The sequence below is a fragment of the Garra rufa genome, chromosome 1, assembly GCF_049309525.1.
Source record: "Garra rufa chromosome 1, GarRuf1.0, whole genome shotgun sequence".
NCBI lineage: Eukaryota > Metazoa > Chordata > Actinopteri > Cypriniformes > Cyprinidae > Garra > Garra rufa.
The window spans coordinates 12,485,392-12,502,332 of NC_133361.1; the positions used below are offsets into that span (position 1 = coordinate 12,485,392).

Below are 16,941 nucleotides of genomic sequence, written 5' to 3' on the forward strand. Positions count from 1 at the left end.
AATTTCCATTCGTTGACGTGACATTGTTAGATTTAGATGGTAAATATCATATAAAATGTTGGGTCACCATGTTTATGCTATTAATCATCATATAAAAATATATAATTTGTTGTTACTACTGTAAATCTATATTAAATTATTATGTGATCTCCTTCAACGCTTTCAGAATCATTTTTCTTAAGGTGTGGCTTTAGCCCCGTTGTACCCTAAATATCAACACTTGCTTTTATTTTGTAAAAGCTGTGTTTGTGAGTGTTTGAGTTGAGTTTCATTTGCAAATGAAATGTTTCGACAGCAGTGATGACTTGAGAGAGTTACTTTGTGAATTAAAACGATTCAAGTTATTTTGAGCTTCATAAATGTGACTCTGGACCACAAAACCAGTCTGTATTTGTAACAAAAGCCATACATTGTATGGGTCAAAATTATAATTTTTTATTTTATGCCAAGAATCATTGGGATATTAAGTAAAGATCATGTTGCATTGAGATATTTTGTAAATTTCCTACAGTAAAAATATCAGAAGTTAATTTTTGATTAGTAATATGCATTGCTAAGAACAACTAAGACAACTTTAAAGGCAATATTGTCAATACTTTGATTTATTTGCAACCTCAGATTCCAGATTTTCACATTATGTCTTATCCTAACAAACTATAAATCAATGGAAAGCTTATTTATTTAGCTTTCATCTGTTCAAATCTCAATTTCAAAATATTTACCCTTATGACTTTATAAATGTACCTGGCTTTTGTGGTCCAGGATCACAAAAGAGTATGATTACAAGAATAATAATTAAATAAATTGATGAATTTGTGTGTGTAAATGTGTGTGTTACTCAGTAGCGACGAGATGAAGTTTATTCTTCGCTCTTCTTCGCAGTACAGCAGCTCCCGAACCGCGTCCACGCGCATCACGGCCACGAGCGCCGCGCGCTTGCGCACTGCCTACGAGAACGTCAGTCATGAGCAGCCACACCGCGTCGCTCGTAAACACACATTTTTTATTTATTTATTTATTTATTTTAATTGTTAGAAATAATACGGTTCTTACCGACACATCCGTCCTGTCCATCATCTCCACGACGCACGCGACGCAAATGTCACCGCGTTCCCACCGCGGCCCATGACCGTCGTGGATTTTCTCACAGATTACGTTTAAACTAGACATTTTTTCACGTTATATGACGTATAATTTCTTCAGGGAATTGTTGTGCAGGTGATATATCAGTTTAAACCTGCTAACAGGTTAGAACGACATAGAATTTGAATTGAAACGCGCCCTGTGACAGAAACGCAACGCGAGGACGTTGGCGCGCCAATCTGACCAATCAGAGCGAGGTTGTGAGACCCGTTAACCAATCATATCTAACTGGGAAAATACGTTTAAACCATAGACTGTAAAAAAATTTTTTAAACAGGTTTGAAACGCAAGAGTGAATGTTAATGGCAATAATATATATTTTAGGGTGAGATATTATCATTACTAGAACGACAGTTACAAAATAATGTTTCTAAATACTGAAAAGCTGTTTTTATGATAATAGTTTTAGTTAACTAACCCTGATATAGCCTACAGTATAGATTTTTTTTATTATTATTATTTACAGTGATTAAATGACTGCCTAAACAGACGATAACTAATCAAATCTATATTTCATGTATATACATGGGCTTTTTATCTTTGTAAGACAAAACGAGTATTATTATTTCTTCCCACTGTCAGAACACAATCAAGTTGAATAACTAATGTCTGCTACTCTTTAATTATTTGAATGATTTAATTGCTTATTGTATTTGTAAACATTTTGAGAACAGCTACACCATCATCTTTGAGAAAGAATTGTTAATTGTAAATATATCATTAATAAATGACCTTGTGAACACTTAACTGTTCATCACTGTAACAGTAATAGACCGTCTTTTTCTGCCCAGACACAGATCAAATTTCAATGATGACTTTATCGTATTATTTTCTTATTGGTTAAAACATCATCCGCTATTTTCTGCAGCTCCTATTCTGCTGTATTTACGTTCAACGAAAACAAAAATCGTCAAATTTACACAACAAAGACCTTTCAATATGGAAAGAGTCGTTAAGACGAAGATCTTTGCTCAGTTTTGTGTGTTTCTTCTTTATGGGACATTGCCTTCACTTCAAGCAGGTATGTTTAAAAGTTTCTGCGTGTTTTAGAGAATGAAAGTGAAAGTAACGAGTATACGTCGTGATTTAAAACGTCTTTGTGAGGACAGAAATGAAATGTGAGATTAAATGCATGCATCGTATACGAAATATAAAAGTAAAACAAGTTTTGTCAACTAAAAACTGTAACTACCCACTCAACAAGACTTTTTAGATGCATCAAATTAATTTAACAAAGAGTAGGTCCTATTGGATAAGCAGATGCATTTGGACAAAATAAACTGAAAAATGGAAATTTATCCAAGGGTGTGTTTTCCAAAAGCATTGTTAGCTAACTGTGGTCATTAGTTTCATTGAACTCTAATAAGTAACATAAGTTTAAACTTATTGTTTTTAGTATTGTGTTTATATTTGGATGGTTGACTAGATTAAAATGTCTCTTAGAGCATTACATGTGTATATATTATGACTGTTTACCTGTTTTCTCATTTAATTTCATCACAAAACAGTGAATAATTGTTTAATTCACATTGTATTGCTCTTTACTGCAGAGAAACACTCGCTGTATTACATTTACACTGGTTTGTCCAAACCTGTCAATCTGCCGGGCATCTATCAGTTCACTGCTATGGGTCTGCTAGACGACATACAGATCGACTATTACAATAGTTAGGAACAGAAGAAGATTCCCAAACAGACCTGGATGAAAGAGAAAATGCAGGAGGATTACTGGGAAAAAGGCACCCAGTCGAGAAAGAGCAAAGAACAGTGGTTTAATGTGAATATCGACATTTTGATGAAACGCACAAATCAAAGTGAATCAGGTGAGGAATATTCATACACATTAACTCTTAAATACATAATTTGTTGTATAATATTACCATACAAACATTTTATGTCCTTTTCAGTTCTTCATGTTTTTCAGTGGAGACACGGTTGTGAAGTTGAGCAGCAGGGAAGTGATTTTGTGTTTTCCAAAGGCATTAGTGAATACGCCTTTGATGGAGAGGACTTTCTGTCTTTTGATATAAAAGACTCTCAGTGGGTCGCTCCAGTTGATGCAGCTCTACCAACCAAGAGAAAATGGGACAATGTCCCCATCCTAAACCAGTACACCAAAGGCTACCTGGAGAAAGAGTGTGTGGACTGGCTCAATAAATTCAGAGAATATGCAGATGAGGAGCTCAGAAAGGCTTGTGAGTACATGTACAGTAATTATATTTGTTGTTTATCTGCAGACAATTAATAAACAAATTCTTGTGTTTTCAGCTCCTCCAGACGTTCATGCGTTTGAAAGGAAATCCAGTGATCAAACCAAGCTCAAACTCACCTGTATGGCCTCCGGATTCTATGCCAAAGATGTGAAGATGACCATTAGGAAATATTGCACATCTCTGCCTGAAGATGAGGTTGAATCTACAGGAATCAGACCAAACCATGATGGGACCTTCCAGATGAAGAAGAGTGTGGAGATCCAGGAGGATGAAAAAGCAGAATATGATTGTTTTGTGACCCACAGAACCTTTAAATCAATTATGCTAAAACTGGGTAGGTAAACTGAAGGCATTATATTCAGTCTCTAAAGCACAAGCATCAGATGTTATTCAGATCATTTTCTATCTTTGTGTGAATGAAATATTTTGACCTGTCGCTTTGAGATTAAATGTGTATCATGGTTGCATTTTCCAGGACAAGCTGCTGAATCATTGAATGCTGAAACGCCTGCTGGTATGTTTTTGTTATTTACAAGTGTTGGGTTCGAGTCCACCTAAGTCGAGTCTGAGTCAAGTCTGAGTCTTTAACCATTCGAGTCCAAGTCGAGTCCAAGTCCAAAATGGGGCGAGTCGGACTCAAGTCCGAGTCCAACTAAACACTACTGTTTGTCAGTATCTTAACCTTGTTTTAACCTTTACAACTAAAATAAGGCAATGACAGTTTAAATGTAACAAAAGCAAACCTCTGTTGCATATTGCCATTTTGATTTTTGATTTCACACCATCTCATAATTAGAGTCCTGCTCAGCAAAACTTAAAGTCATGTAACAGAAGTTATAGCTTTTGTATTGTGACATATTTCAGTGAAACAGCTTTTAGAATGTGAAAAATTGTAGTTAGAATTAAATTTGAGTTTACATTTCACAATTCTGACTTTATTTTTCACAATTCCGAGATTATATCTTACAATTCGGATAAGAAAAGACATTCTCCCTTTTCCCCTCAGCTCAAAATCATCAGTTTATATCCCACACTTCTGACATTTTCCTCCTCAGAACTGACAAACTTGCTACTGTTAAATTGAATTATAAAGTCTGAAATACAACATATAAACAACATATAAAAAATTCTGAATTGTGAGATAAAACAGGCAAATGTAATATAGGTTTACATGCTGTCGCTTTAAGACCGGATGCACAGATCATATATTTTGACACATCTGTATTTCTCCCAAATGTTCAAATTTACTCAAGAAAAACCGACTGCATTTTTATGAATAATCTCCAAGAGATTACTTTTCGTGTCACTTGTGCCAATACTGAGTCAAGTCCGAGTCAGAATGCATCCGAGTCATTGACAAGTCTGAGTCCGCTAAAAATTGTACTCAAGACCGGACTCGAGTCCGAGTACAAGTCCGAGTACCACAACTCTATTATTTACCATCAAATTTCAAGCAGATTCAAACTACATCAATGTGACATTTCACTGTTTCTCCATCAGGACGAGAGAGAGCTGGTGAAACATTGGACAGCAGTGTGACTGGCTCTCCAGAGAAAGTCATTCAAAGTGGTAACTCTATTTTAAATGAAATATCGGTGTCTTTCTATATAGGAGAAATCTCAATTACATTCAGGGCTGCTTACAATAATGGTTTCACGTTTTCATGCAGAAGGTTGTGTGCTGCTGCATCACGTATGACGTATAATACACTGACCAGCCATAACATTAAAACAACCTGCTTAAATTGGACAAAATCTCATGTTGTCCTCAAATACCTACAGAGTAGTATTACAGTATAAACAATGTGCAAAACCAGTATCGAACTGGGCCTTATTTGTAAAACATTAATCACAGAAGTGACGGGAGCAGACAAACACACTTATGAAACTCTGTTGCTGCCCTGGAAAAACAAACTGCATCCACATTTTATGTAACGCTGAGTTCTTTGAGAGCTGAACAAGGTCATCTTTTGCTCACAACCAAAACACATGTCTTTGGATTCTTCTCGAGCAAGTCCTGTGCAGCGTTGCAGACTACTTCCGTAACCTGGTTGAAGCACGTCGGTGGAAGGACTCCCGCTCTGACTCTGGTTGATGTGTGCACAGATGTGCTCTTCCATGAGAAGTGCCCATCCAAGGACTTCCACTCTTCCTTACATCAAACTTACATGAATCCAGTAGGGGTATATTTGGCACAGAATGACTCTGTAATACATCATTTTTTTGAAACTTTGGCTGTGTTTAGCATTGGAATCCAACTCTTTAACTGTGTAAACAACACTGACTGCACAAGATCTCTGAACTTTGGTTTCCAAGACATTAGCAGATCCTTAAAAGTCCTTCAAGTTGAAAGTTGGGGCCTCCACGGATCAGATTTTTGGTCCAGCACGTCCTATAGATGCTCAATAAGATTGAGATCATCTCAGGTTACGTAGGTAACCCTAGTTCCCTGAGGACAGGGAACGAGACGCTGCGTCCTGGTTAGGACACTTTGGGAACTGCCTTCAGCGTGACCGGTTCTGAAGCTCTTATAAAATAACGGCAATGAACTTGACATTGACCGGCGCCAGCCCATGACGTCATTAACAAGGCGCCTACTAGTATAAAAGGGCGCTTGTGAATACAGCAACCATCTTTTTGTCTGCTGGAAAGTGGGGCCCGATGCATGGCTACGAGACGCAGCGTCTCGTTCCCTGTCCTCAGGGAACTAGGGTTACCTACGTAACCTGAGACGTTCCCTTCCGGAGGGAACTATACGCTGCGTCCTGGTTAGGACACTTTGGGAACGATATACCAACGCCGCCATGCTGAGGAGTAAGTGAACAACTGACTGATTGAGGAGTCAAGAAGGAACCTCACTCCCCACTCGCGAGAATCGCACGGGCCGACGTCACGGCCAGCTCGGCCACCCAGGCACGGAACTCCTAGGAGTGGAGGCCTGATGCTTCTAAGCGAGAGTAGGCCTAACTACAATCACCGCTAGAGAAAGTAGTGAAGCTTATCCTTAAGTCTTCATACTAAGCGGGGGTTCTGAAGAGCGGAGGCTCCAAACAGACTCTCGGGACGAGAGGAAGCCTGGCAACACTCTGTGCTTGCGGGGAACTCTGGGAGTGGAGGTCAGAGACCTGACTACACTCAACACTGGAGGTGATTCATGAGGCTCCAGGAGCCTAAGCAATAGAACCACCTAAGTGGAGTTTCTCAGGAGAGTGGAGGCTTCTGCAAGAAGACTCTCTAGATGAGAGGAAGTCTAGCGACACTCGATCCTATAAGTAGTGCTGTCTGCAGTGGAGTTGGAAAAACCCAGAGGTTTTTAGAACCAACTCTAGAATGGGAACGGAGAAATACTGCGTGACCCATACCATATAGGTTTTTTAGAAAAGAACCCAACCTTCGGGGGGAATCTTTACCACTGACATGGATTTCAGAAAGTGCCCAAGGACTTGCGTGTGCACTTACCACTTCACGTGGGTTTTTAAGGAGTGCTCAAAGCTTTGCGTGAGTACTCACCACTATTGTGGATTCGAGGAGGTGCCCAGAGCGTAGCGAGGGAATCACCGTATCATAATCACAGGCGACAGCGGAGCCTGGCAGCGGAGCTTCGGAGCTCTGTAAGAGTGGAGGTCTCAAGCATAAACCCTCTTGGTGAGGGGAGACCTGGCTACACTCACGCTTGAAAATACTGGAAGCGGAGCTTTTGGAGAACGGAGGCTTCACAGAAGACTCTCTAACGAGAGAGGAAACCTGAAATATTCAATCCACTAGCTCTTAGGAGTGGAGGTCTCAAAAAACCCTTCAGTGAGGGGAGACCTGGCTACACTCACGCCCAAACTTATTTTCCCTTTTTTTTTGGGAGAGTGGAGGCTTCTGCAAGAAGACTCTCTAGATGAGAGGAAGCCTAGCGGCACTCGAACCTATAGGTAGTACTGTCTGCAGTGGAGTTGTAACAACCCAGGGGTGTTTAGAACCAACTCTAGAATGGGAACGGAGAAATACTGCGTAACCCATACCATACAGGATTTTTTGAAAAGGACCCAACCTTCGGGGGGGATCTTTACCACTCATGTGGATTTCAGAAAGTGCCCAAGGACTTGCGTGTGCACTTACCACTTCACGTGGGTTTTAAGAAGTGCCCAAAGCTTTGCGTGAGAACTCACCACAATTGTGGATTTGAAGAAGTGCCCAGAGCGTAGCGAGGGAAACACCATATCATTATCACAGGCGACAGTGGAGCCTGGCAGCGGAGCTTCGGAGCTCTGGAAGAGTGGAGGCCTCAAACACAAATCCTCTTGGTGAGGGGAGACCTGGCTACACTCACGCTATGAAATACTGGAAGCGGAGCTTCTGGAGAACGGAGGCTTCACAGAAGACTCTCTAAAAAGAGAGGAAACCTGACAACGTTCAAGCCACTAGCTCTTAGGAGTGGAGATCTCAAATAACCCTTCGGTGAGGGGAGACCTGGCTACACTCACGCTTGAAAGTACTAGAAGCGGAGCTTCTGGAGAACGGAGGCTTCACGGAAGACTCTAAAGTCAAGTCAAGTCAAGTCACCTTTATTTATATAGCGCCTTTTACAATACAGATTGTGTCAAAGCAACTGCACAGTATTTAAACAGCACAATAGTGTGTAAGTAACGCATTATTGTAACAATCAATTTTCAGTTAAAGGCAGTTCATCAATGAATTCAGTGATATCATCGTCAGTTCAGTTCAAATAGTATACGATATCGCTGGAAAGTGTCCCCAACTAAGCAAGCCAGAGGCGACAGCGGCAAGGAACCAAAACTCCACAGGTGACAGAAATGGAGAAAAAAACCTTGGGAGAAACCAGGCTCAGTCGGGGGACCAGTTCTCCTCTGGCCAGACCAAACAACAGTTTGTACCAATGTCTGATTGTAGAGAACTCATCAGGATCCTGTGGTGTAGCGCCGATGGCCGTCAAGGTTGGCGAGGTCTTTATTGATGATCCACCTTGGAGCTCATCTGGTTGACATCCACGGCTATTGAAGTCATCTCTAGGTGGTGATCCATGATCTAAGCTGGGTACGGACTGGATCCGGGGGACTGGAGTGACCATCTGATCCGGATACAGGCTGGGTCTGGAGGCTACGGTGACCTCGGAATAAGAATGAAACAGACCAATATTAGCGTAGATGCCATTCTTTTTACGATGCAACGAGTGCATCAGGTGTTATGGGAGGTGTTTTCGGTTCCGGTTGACCTAATTAATGCAGCCTAACAATCCTTTAACGGATTTGAATTATAGAAATGTGTTAATGATTTTATGTGTAAGCCAGGTTAAAGAGATGTGTCTTTAATCTAGATTTAAACTGACAGAGTGTGTCTGCCTCCCGAACAGTGTTAGGTAGATTGTTCCAGAGTTTAGGCGCTAGATAAGAAAATGATCTGCCGCCGGCAGTTGATTTTGATATTCTAGGTATTATCAAATTGCCAGAATTTTGAGAACGCAGCGGACGTGAAGGACTATAATACAATAGGAGCTCGTTCAAGTACTGAGGAGCTAAACCATTGAGGGCTTTATAAGTAATTAGCAAGATTTTAAAATCTATACGATGTTTAATAGGGAGCCAATGCAGTGCTGACAGAACCGGGCTAATATGGTCATACTTTCTGGTTCTAGTAAGAACTCTAGCTGCTGCATTTTGGACCAGCTGGAGTTTGTTTATTAAGCGTGCAGAACAACCACCCAATAAAGCATTACAATAATCTATCCTTGAGGTCATGAACGCATGAATTAATGTTTCAGCATTTGACATTGATAGCATAGGTCGTAATTTCGATATATTTTTAAGATGGAGAAATGCGGTTTTGCAGATGCTAGAAATGTGGCTTTCAAAGGAGAGATTGCTATCGAATAGGACGCCTAGGTTCCTAACTGATGACGACGAATTTACAGAGCAGCCATCTAGTATTAGACTGTGTTTTAGGTCATTACTTGTGGAGGTTTTAGGTCCAATAATTAATACCTCTGTTTTTTCAGAATTTAACAGTAAGAAGTTATTCGCCATCCAGTTTTTAATATCAGCTATGCATTCTGTTAGTTTTTCGAATGTATATGTTTTGCCGGGCTGCGAAGAAATATAGAGCTGAGTATCATCAGCGTAACAATGAAAGCTAACACCATGTTTCCTGATGATATCTCCCAAGGGTAACATGTAAAGCGTAAAAAGTAATGGCCCTAGCACTGAGCCTTGAGGTACTCCATACTGCACTTGCGATCTAAATGATACCTCTTCATTTATTGCCACAAACTGATGACGGTCAGATAAGTACGATTTGAACCATGCCAGTGCACTACCACTAATGCCTACATAATTTTCAAGTCTATTTAAAAGAATGTTGTGGTCAATAGTATCAAATGCGGCACTAAGATCCAGTAGCACTAATAGAGAGATGCAACCACGATCGCTTGACAATAGCAGGTCATTTGTTACTCTAATTAGAGCAGTCTCAGTACTATGATATGGTCTAAAACCTGACTGGAAATCCTCGCAGATACCATTTTTCTCTAAGAAGGAGCATAATTGTGAGGATACTACCTTTTCTAGTACCTTTGACAGAAAAGGGAGATTCGAAATTGGTCTGTAGTTAATTAATTCATAGGGGTCAAGTTGTGGTTTTTTTAATGAGTGGCTTAATAACAGCTATTTTGAAGGTTTTGGGGACATATCCTAATGATAGTGATGAATTAATAATATTCAGAAGAGAGACTTCTGGAAGTACCTCCTTTAGTAGCTTAGATGGAATAGGGTCTAACATACATGTTGTGGGTTTAGATGATTTAACAAGTTTATACAATTCCTCCTCTCCTATAATAAGGAGAGGAAAAGAGAGGAAACCTGACAACGTTCAATCCACTAGTTCTTAGGAGTGGAGATCTCAGACAACCCTTCAGTGAGGGGAGACCTAGCTACACTCACGCCCAGCAGTACGAGAAGCGGAGCTTCTGGAGAATGGAGGCTTCACAGAAGACTCTCTAAAGAAGAGAGGAAACCTGACAACATTCCATCCACTAGCTCTTGGGAGTGGAGGCCTCGAATAACCCTACAGTGAGGGGAGACCTGGCTACACTCACGCCTAAGAGTACCGGAGGCGGAGCTTCTGGAGAATGGAGGCTTCACAGAAGACTCTCTAGAAAGAGAGGAAACCTGACAACGTTCAATCCACTAGCTCTTAGGAGTGGAGATCTCAGACAACCCTTCAGTGAGGGGAGACCTAGCTACACTCACGCCCAGCAGTACGAGAAGCGGAGCTTCTGGAGAATGGAGGCTTCACAGAAGACTCTCTAAAGAAGAGAGGAAACCTGACAACATTCCATCCACTAGCTCTTGGGAGTGGAGACCTCGAATAACCCTACAGTGAGGGGAGACCTGGCTACACTCACGCCTAGAGTACTGAAGGCGGAGCTTCTGGAGAACGGAGGCTTCACAGAAGACTCTCAAAAAGAGAGGAAACCTGACAACGTTCAATCCACTAGCTCTTAGGAGTGGAGATCTTGATAACCCTTTGTGAGGTGAGACCTGACTACACTCACGCCTGGAGGGAAAGACTGGAAGCGGAGCTTCTGGAGAACGGGGGCCTCACCAGAGGGGAAGCCCCAACACGCTCAATCCGCCAGCTCTTTACGAGTGGAGGTCTCAACGCTCTAAGTGAGGAGAGACCTGGCTACACTCACGCTGGGAGGTACTAAAAACGGAGCTTCTGGGGAACGGAGGCCTTCATAGAGACTCTCAGAATAAGAGGAACACCTGACAACGCTCAACCTCCCAGCTCTACAGAGTGGAAATCTCACACTAAATATACAGTGAGGGGAGATCTAGCTACACTCACGTCTAAAAGTACCGGAAGCGGAGCTTCAGGGGAACGGAGGCTTCACAGAAACCCTCGAATGGGAGGAAGCCAAGCAACGCTCAATCTCCTAGCTCTATAGAGTGGAGATCTCACCCAATATTTTAGTGAGGGGAGACCTAGCTACACTCAACGCTTTAGAGAATACCAGGACTCACAGCAGGGCCTAAATGCAGAAAACAGGGGCCCCGTAGAGTGGAGGCTTGAAACGAATCTTACAGAGAGAGAAAGCCTGACAACACTCGGTCTTGGTGAATGGTATTCTAGTAGTCCCTAGCGAGAGAGATGCTCGAAAGTGGAGGTCTCAGAAAAACCCTACTGAGGGGAGACCTGGCTACACTCAACGCTACAAGTACATGAACCCACCTCACAGGATACTGTGGAGAGGAGGCTTCAGGTCTGAACGAAAAGAGCCTTACAATACTGGGCTTTGGCAGAGAGCACAAAGCACATAGCCGGCAGTTAGCGAGGCCTAGCAGGCCTACCAGCTAAAAACCACGAGTATGTACTTGTCAGCGGAGCACTGAGGGGAGCGAAGGCTGCAACTGGACGGTTCTCGAACAGGGGAACACGTCTAACCATTCTAAGTCTAAACCGTGGGGGAAGACCAACCGCCCGACCTACAACATGACGCCACTAGGCGAAAGGAGGTCTAGAACAGCAGCAGCGAAGAGCGGAGGCTCCTAAGAAGAACTCTCGATGAGAGGAAGCCTGCAACATCCTGGTAACGCTCACCGTGGCAGGACAGTCTGAGAGAGGGGGTGCTCACCAACAAACTCATACTAATGAGGGGAGACCCACTACACTCAAACCCCTAAGTGCTATCTGGGCAGCACTGTAAGCGCCTAAACAGGGTTCAGAAGTGGAACCTGGAGGTCCAACCCAGGGCTTCCGCCAAGGAGGACCTAATACTGTGCACTTCGGTATGGAGCGAGGCTCACAAGAGCCTACCAGCTACCAGAACTGCCCAGAACTGATAGAGCTTGTGAGAAATCAGCCTAAACAAGAGCCCCCGTAGAGGGGAATCTCGTAGGCACAACTCTCAGGGAGAGGAGGCCTGAAAAATCCTCACACTTAGGGCTTTACCTTCTAAACTGCCCTCTCTCACTAAAGAAACTTCTTTCTTTCCCTTTTTACAGGGCCCTGGGGAGCGGGGCCTAAAGTGCACTGACTCACCAAGAGAGGCAGCCCATGCGCTCAACCCTGGGTTGCTCCTATCTTCTAAAAAAGAAAAGGTGGGGAACCTACCCAACCTCCCGGTCTTCACACTCAGACGAGCGGAGTCTAGAGGGACTCTCACCACGGGACGGGGTAGACTGCCGCCCCAGCAGGTGGGTGAACATGCGTATGCAGGTTTGCCACATTATGCTCCAACGGCGGAGGCTCCAGGCGAGAAACACTCGGTGGTGCTTGCTTAAGGGAGCCTAACAACGCTTCTAACCCCACAGGAGTTTAACAGAAGTGGAGGTCCAGACACTACCTCAGGAAGAGGGGAGACCTAGCTACACTTAGCAATGGGGACCGGGGGGCTCAGATTTAAGGAGCCCAAACTAAGTCTCACCCAAGCGGAGCTGGAAGACAAACATGTACACACACATATAACACCCAGATATGTCAGTTCGTATACCGAGCCTGTCAGAATGCGTTAGTAGCTTCATCATAGGCCCGGCCCCGGAGTCTAGAATTTAGGACAGGAAGGCAGGCGGCCGAGCGGGCGCGAGGGGCGAAAGGGAGGGACCTCAGGTACCCGACTCCTGCCTGCTTTCACGCCAGCGCTGGATCGTTTCCCTGAGATCCGGCTTCCTACGCCGCGTATCACGCCTCCTCTGAGACCTGCTCCGTGGAGGTGGAGGGCCTCGAGCGGCCACACTAGCCACCTGGCCCTGTCTCCGGCCCTGGGGCCGGGACGGGCCAGGCTGTCTGCGGTGGTCGGGTGCGGGCGCGGACCGGCGAGGGATGAAAGACTTAAAGGCTGCTGAGCGCGCCTTCGCCTCCCTGAACTTCTCCACCACCGTCTGTACAGACGTGCCAAAAAGTTCGGAAGGCGAAACCGGGGCATCGAGGAGAAAACGCTTCTCTTTCTCCCCGATGCCCGTCAGGTTCACCCACAGATGTCTCTCTGTGGCCACCAAAGCAGACATAGCGCGACCAACAGCGGTCGCGGTCTGTCTGGTGGCCCTCAGAGAGAGATCAGTGGTGCGGCGCAGCTCAGACACCTCCTCCGGGGAAAGCCCCAGGCCCTGGTCCAGATCTTTGAGCAGGTCGGCCTGGTACGCCTGCAACACCGCTACAGTGTGCAGGGCTGCACCGGCCAGACCTACTGCCGCGTATGCCCTGCCGTTCAGCCGCAATGTCTCCTTAAGCGGCTTATTCGGCAGGGTTGGAGCCGTAAGTGTCGACGTCCCTCCCGAGGAAAGATACGCAGCCAGGGTATCCTCCACCGGGGGCATCGACACATACCCGTGCTCGCGCATTCCCTGGACATCAGCATAGTTAACATGCTGATGTCTGGCAATGCGGGCCGAGTAAGGTTTGTCCCATGCCTTCTCGACCTCAGCATGGAGGTCGGGAAGGAATGGGAGGCTCAAAGGAGGTGGCCTGACATGGCCAGGAAGATATCTCTCACCAAGCCTGCCGTGAGAGACCTCTTCCTGCGTGCGCCGCCATGGCAGATCTAACCTCGCGGCGGCGCGCCCCATGACGTCCATCAGCTTCTCATACGCGGGGCAGGAGGGCTGGACGGGCTCAAAGGACTCATCTTCGCCCATCTCAGCCTCTTCCTGCTCGCCCTGACTAGCAGCCAATAGAACACTCGCCGCTGGGTCTGAGGATGTGAGAGACAACACATCCTCATCCAGCAGCGCGCCCTCGTCTCCCGCTGGCGAGCGCGAGAGAGACACGCCTCTCTGGAACTCGTCAGCGAGCTCCACCTGCGAACCCCACGATCTCAGTCGCCGGGCAGCCTCAGCCGCCGCGGGACCAGAGCCGCGTGGAGGAGGCGGATGTCCCGATCCCCTCGAGAATAAGGACAAACGAGAGCGGAGCTTTTTAATAGGAAAGCTCTCACAGTGCACGCACTCCGCCCCCTCAAGGACGGAGCGCGCATGCTGCTCACCCAAACACATCACGCATAACTTGTGCAAATCATCCGGTGTCAGACTCCGCGGACACAGATCAGCGCACTTTCTAAATTGCTTACCTCCGGACATTGCCATCAAACTTGCCATCAAACGCTTAGAACAAGGTGATCTGAAGAACAAAAAGATGGTTGCTGTATTCACAAGCGCCCTTTTATACTAGTAGGCGCCTTGTTAATGACGTCATGGGCTGGCGCCGGTCAATGTCAAGTTCATTGCCGTTGTTTTATAAGAGCTTCAGAACCGGTCACGCTGAAGGCAGTTCCCAAAGTGTCCTAACCAGGACGCAGCGTAGAGTTCCCTCCGGAAGGGAACTGGGGAACTTGAAGGCCAAGGCAACACCTTGAACTCTCCATCATGTTTTTCAAACCATTCCTGTATAATTTCTGCAGTGTGGAAGCGTGCATTATCCTGCTGAAAAGAGGACGCTGCCATCAAGGAACATTACTGAAGAGCTGTAAGTGTCTGCAACAGTCTTTAGGTACTGTAGTTGTGGTACGCGTCAACAGTGTGTGCTCATGACCCTGACAGTGGTTCTCCTCTTGCCCTTCCTTCCATCCCTTTTGGTAGAGACTAACCACTGCAGACTGGGAACAGCCCACAAGACTTTTGGAGACACTCTGATCCCGTCATCTAGCCATCTCTATCAGGCCCTTGTCAAAGTCAAATCTTTTCTCTTGGCCATTTTTCCTGCTTCCAACAAGTGAAATTCAAGAACTGACAGTTCACTCGCTGCCTAATACATCCCACCCCACAATGGGTGCCACTGTAATGTTACAGTATAATCAATTATTCACTTCAGCTGTCCCACCGAAGATAAACCAGCATGAATTGTTTTTGTTGTTGCTTAGTATATTTCTGATTTTCTTTAGCCTTATCATCCAATTACTTCTGTTTTCAAATCAAGATTTTTTTCAATAGAATTAAATAAATAGGGTTGTAGGATTATTTTCTTTAAGTTTTCCAGAGGATCTTGTTTGATCCCATTAGAATTGCTTTTGCATTTGGGATTATCATAACAGATTCAGTTTATACGGTTCTTTCTGTATCTGAAAGTTTAATGAGCTTCACCCACATGATGTTTTACCTGCTTTCTAAATCAGATTGATGACATTTAAACTGGTGAATAATTGTTTAATTCACATTGTATTGCTCTTTACTGCAGAGAAACACTCGCTGTATTACATTTACACGGCTTTGTCCAAACCTGTCAATCTGCCGGGCATCTATCAGTTCACTGCTATGGGTCTGCTAGACGACAGACAGATCGACTATTACAATAGTGAGGAACAGAAGAAGATTCCCAAACAGACCTGGATGAAAGAGAAAATGCAGGAGGATTACTGGGAAAAAGGCACCCAGTCGAGAAAGAGCAAAGAAATGTGGTTTAATGTGAATATCGACATTCTGATGAAACGCATGAGACTCAATGAATCAGGTGAACGATATTCATACACATTAACCTGCACATACATAATTGATGTTTAATATTATCATACAAACATTTTATGTCCTTTTCAGATCTTCATGTTCTTCAGTGGAGACACGGTTGTGAAGTTGAGCAGCAGGGAGATGAAGTAAAGTTTTCCAAAGGCATTAGTGAATACGCCTTTGGTGGAGAGGACTTTCTGTCTTTTGATATAAAAGACTCTCAGTGGGTCGTTCCAGTTGATGCAGCTCTACCAACCAAGAGAAAATGGGACAATGTCCCCATCCTAAACCAGTACACCAAAGGCTACCTGGAGAAAGAGTGTGTGGACTGGCTCAACAAATTCAGAGAATATGGAGACAAGGAGCTCAGAAAAGCTTGTGAGTAGATGTACAGTAATTATATTTGTTGTTTATCTGCAGACGATTGATAAAGAAATTCTTGTGTTTTCAGCTTCTCCAGATGTTCACGTGTTTGCGAGGAAATCCAGTGATCAAACCAAACTGAAACTCACCTGTATGGCCACCGGATTCAACCCCAGAGACGTGATGATGACTATTAGGAAATCTCGCACATCTCTGCCTGAAGATGAGGTTGAATCCACAGGAATCAGACCAAACCATGATGGGACCTTCCAGATGAAGAAGAGTGTGGAGATACAGGAGGATGGAAAAGCAGAATATGATTGTTTTGTGTCCCACAGAACCCTCAAAGAACCAATTATCGTCACATGGGGTAATTAAAAATGTATAGCAAAAGAAATATCACTTGATAATGGACTAAAAAGCTGTAATCATTTTTGTTTGTGATATTAAAGCTATAACTATCTTTTTTTGTTTTCCAAACGCAGCATAGATGATAGATAGATAGATAGAAATGCATGCATTGGAAAAATCACTGTTAATATAAGATCATGAATTGCAGTTTTATAATAAATTGTGCACAAGGCAAGATTGCTACATTAAACGCTCAATTTAGAAATAAATGGATATTTTCTACCCTGTTTTTGACACTCTAGTTTTAACACTGTTTAAAAGGCATGTCTCCTTTAAGACTTCAATGTAACCACAGCCTGTGACCATTAGCCCTGTCACAGATTACGTCTAAACTTTACATATTACGTCTAAACTTTACTTTACCCAGAGGTTATC

General features: G+C 44.0%; 2 protein-coding genes and 1 pseudogene across 2 annotated transcripts in view; all 3 read left to right on the forward strand.

Moving 5' to 3' along the window:
• Positions 1-16,941, forward strand: part of LOC141284469 (GTPase IMAP family member 4-like) — a 480,107-nt gene that overhangs the window by 43,562 nt on the left and 419,604 nt on the right. The window lies entirely within an intron of this gene.
• On the forward strand, positions 2,020-16,599 carry LOC141341930 (H-2 class I histocompatibility antigen, Q10 alpha chain-like; annotated as a pseudogene).
• Positions 2,255-3,698, forward strand: LOC141341946 (major histocompatibility complex class I-related gene protein-like). The gene is given in 4 exon segments (XM_073846440.1): positions 2,255-2,261; positions 2,652-2,966; positions 3,051-3,338; positions 3,412-3,698. Coding segments are annotated over 4 exon segments (897 nt in total).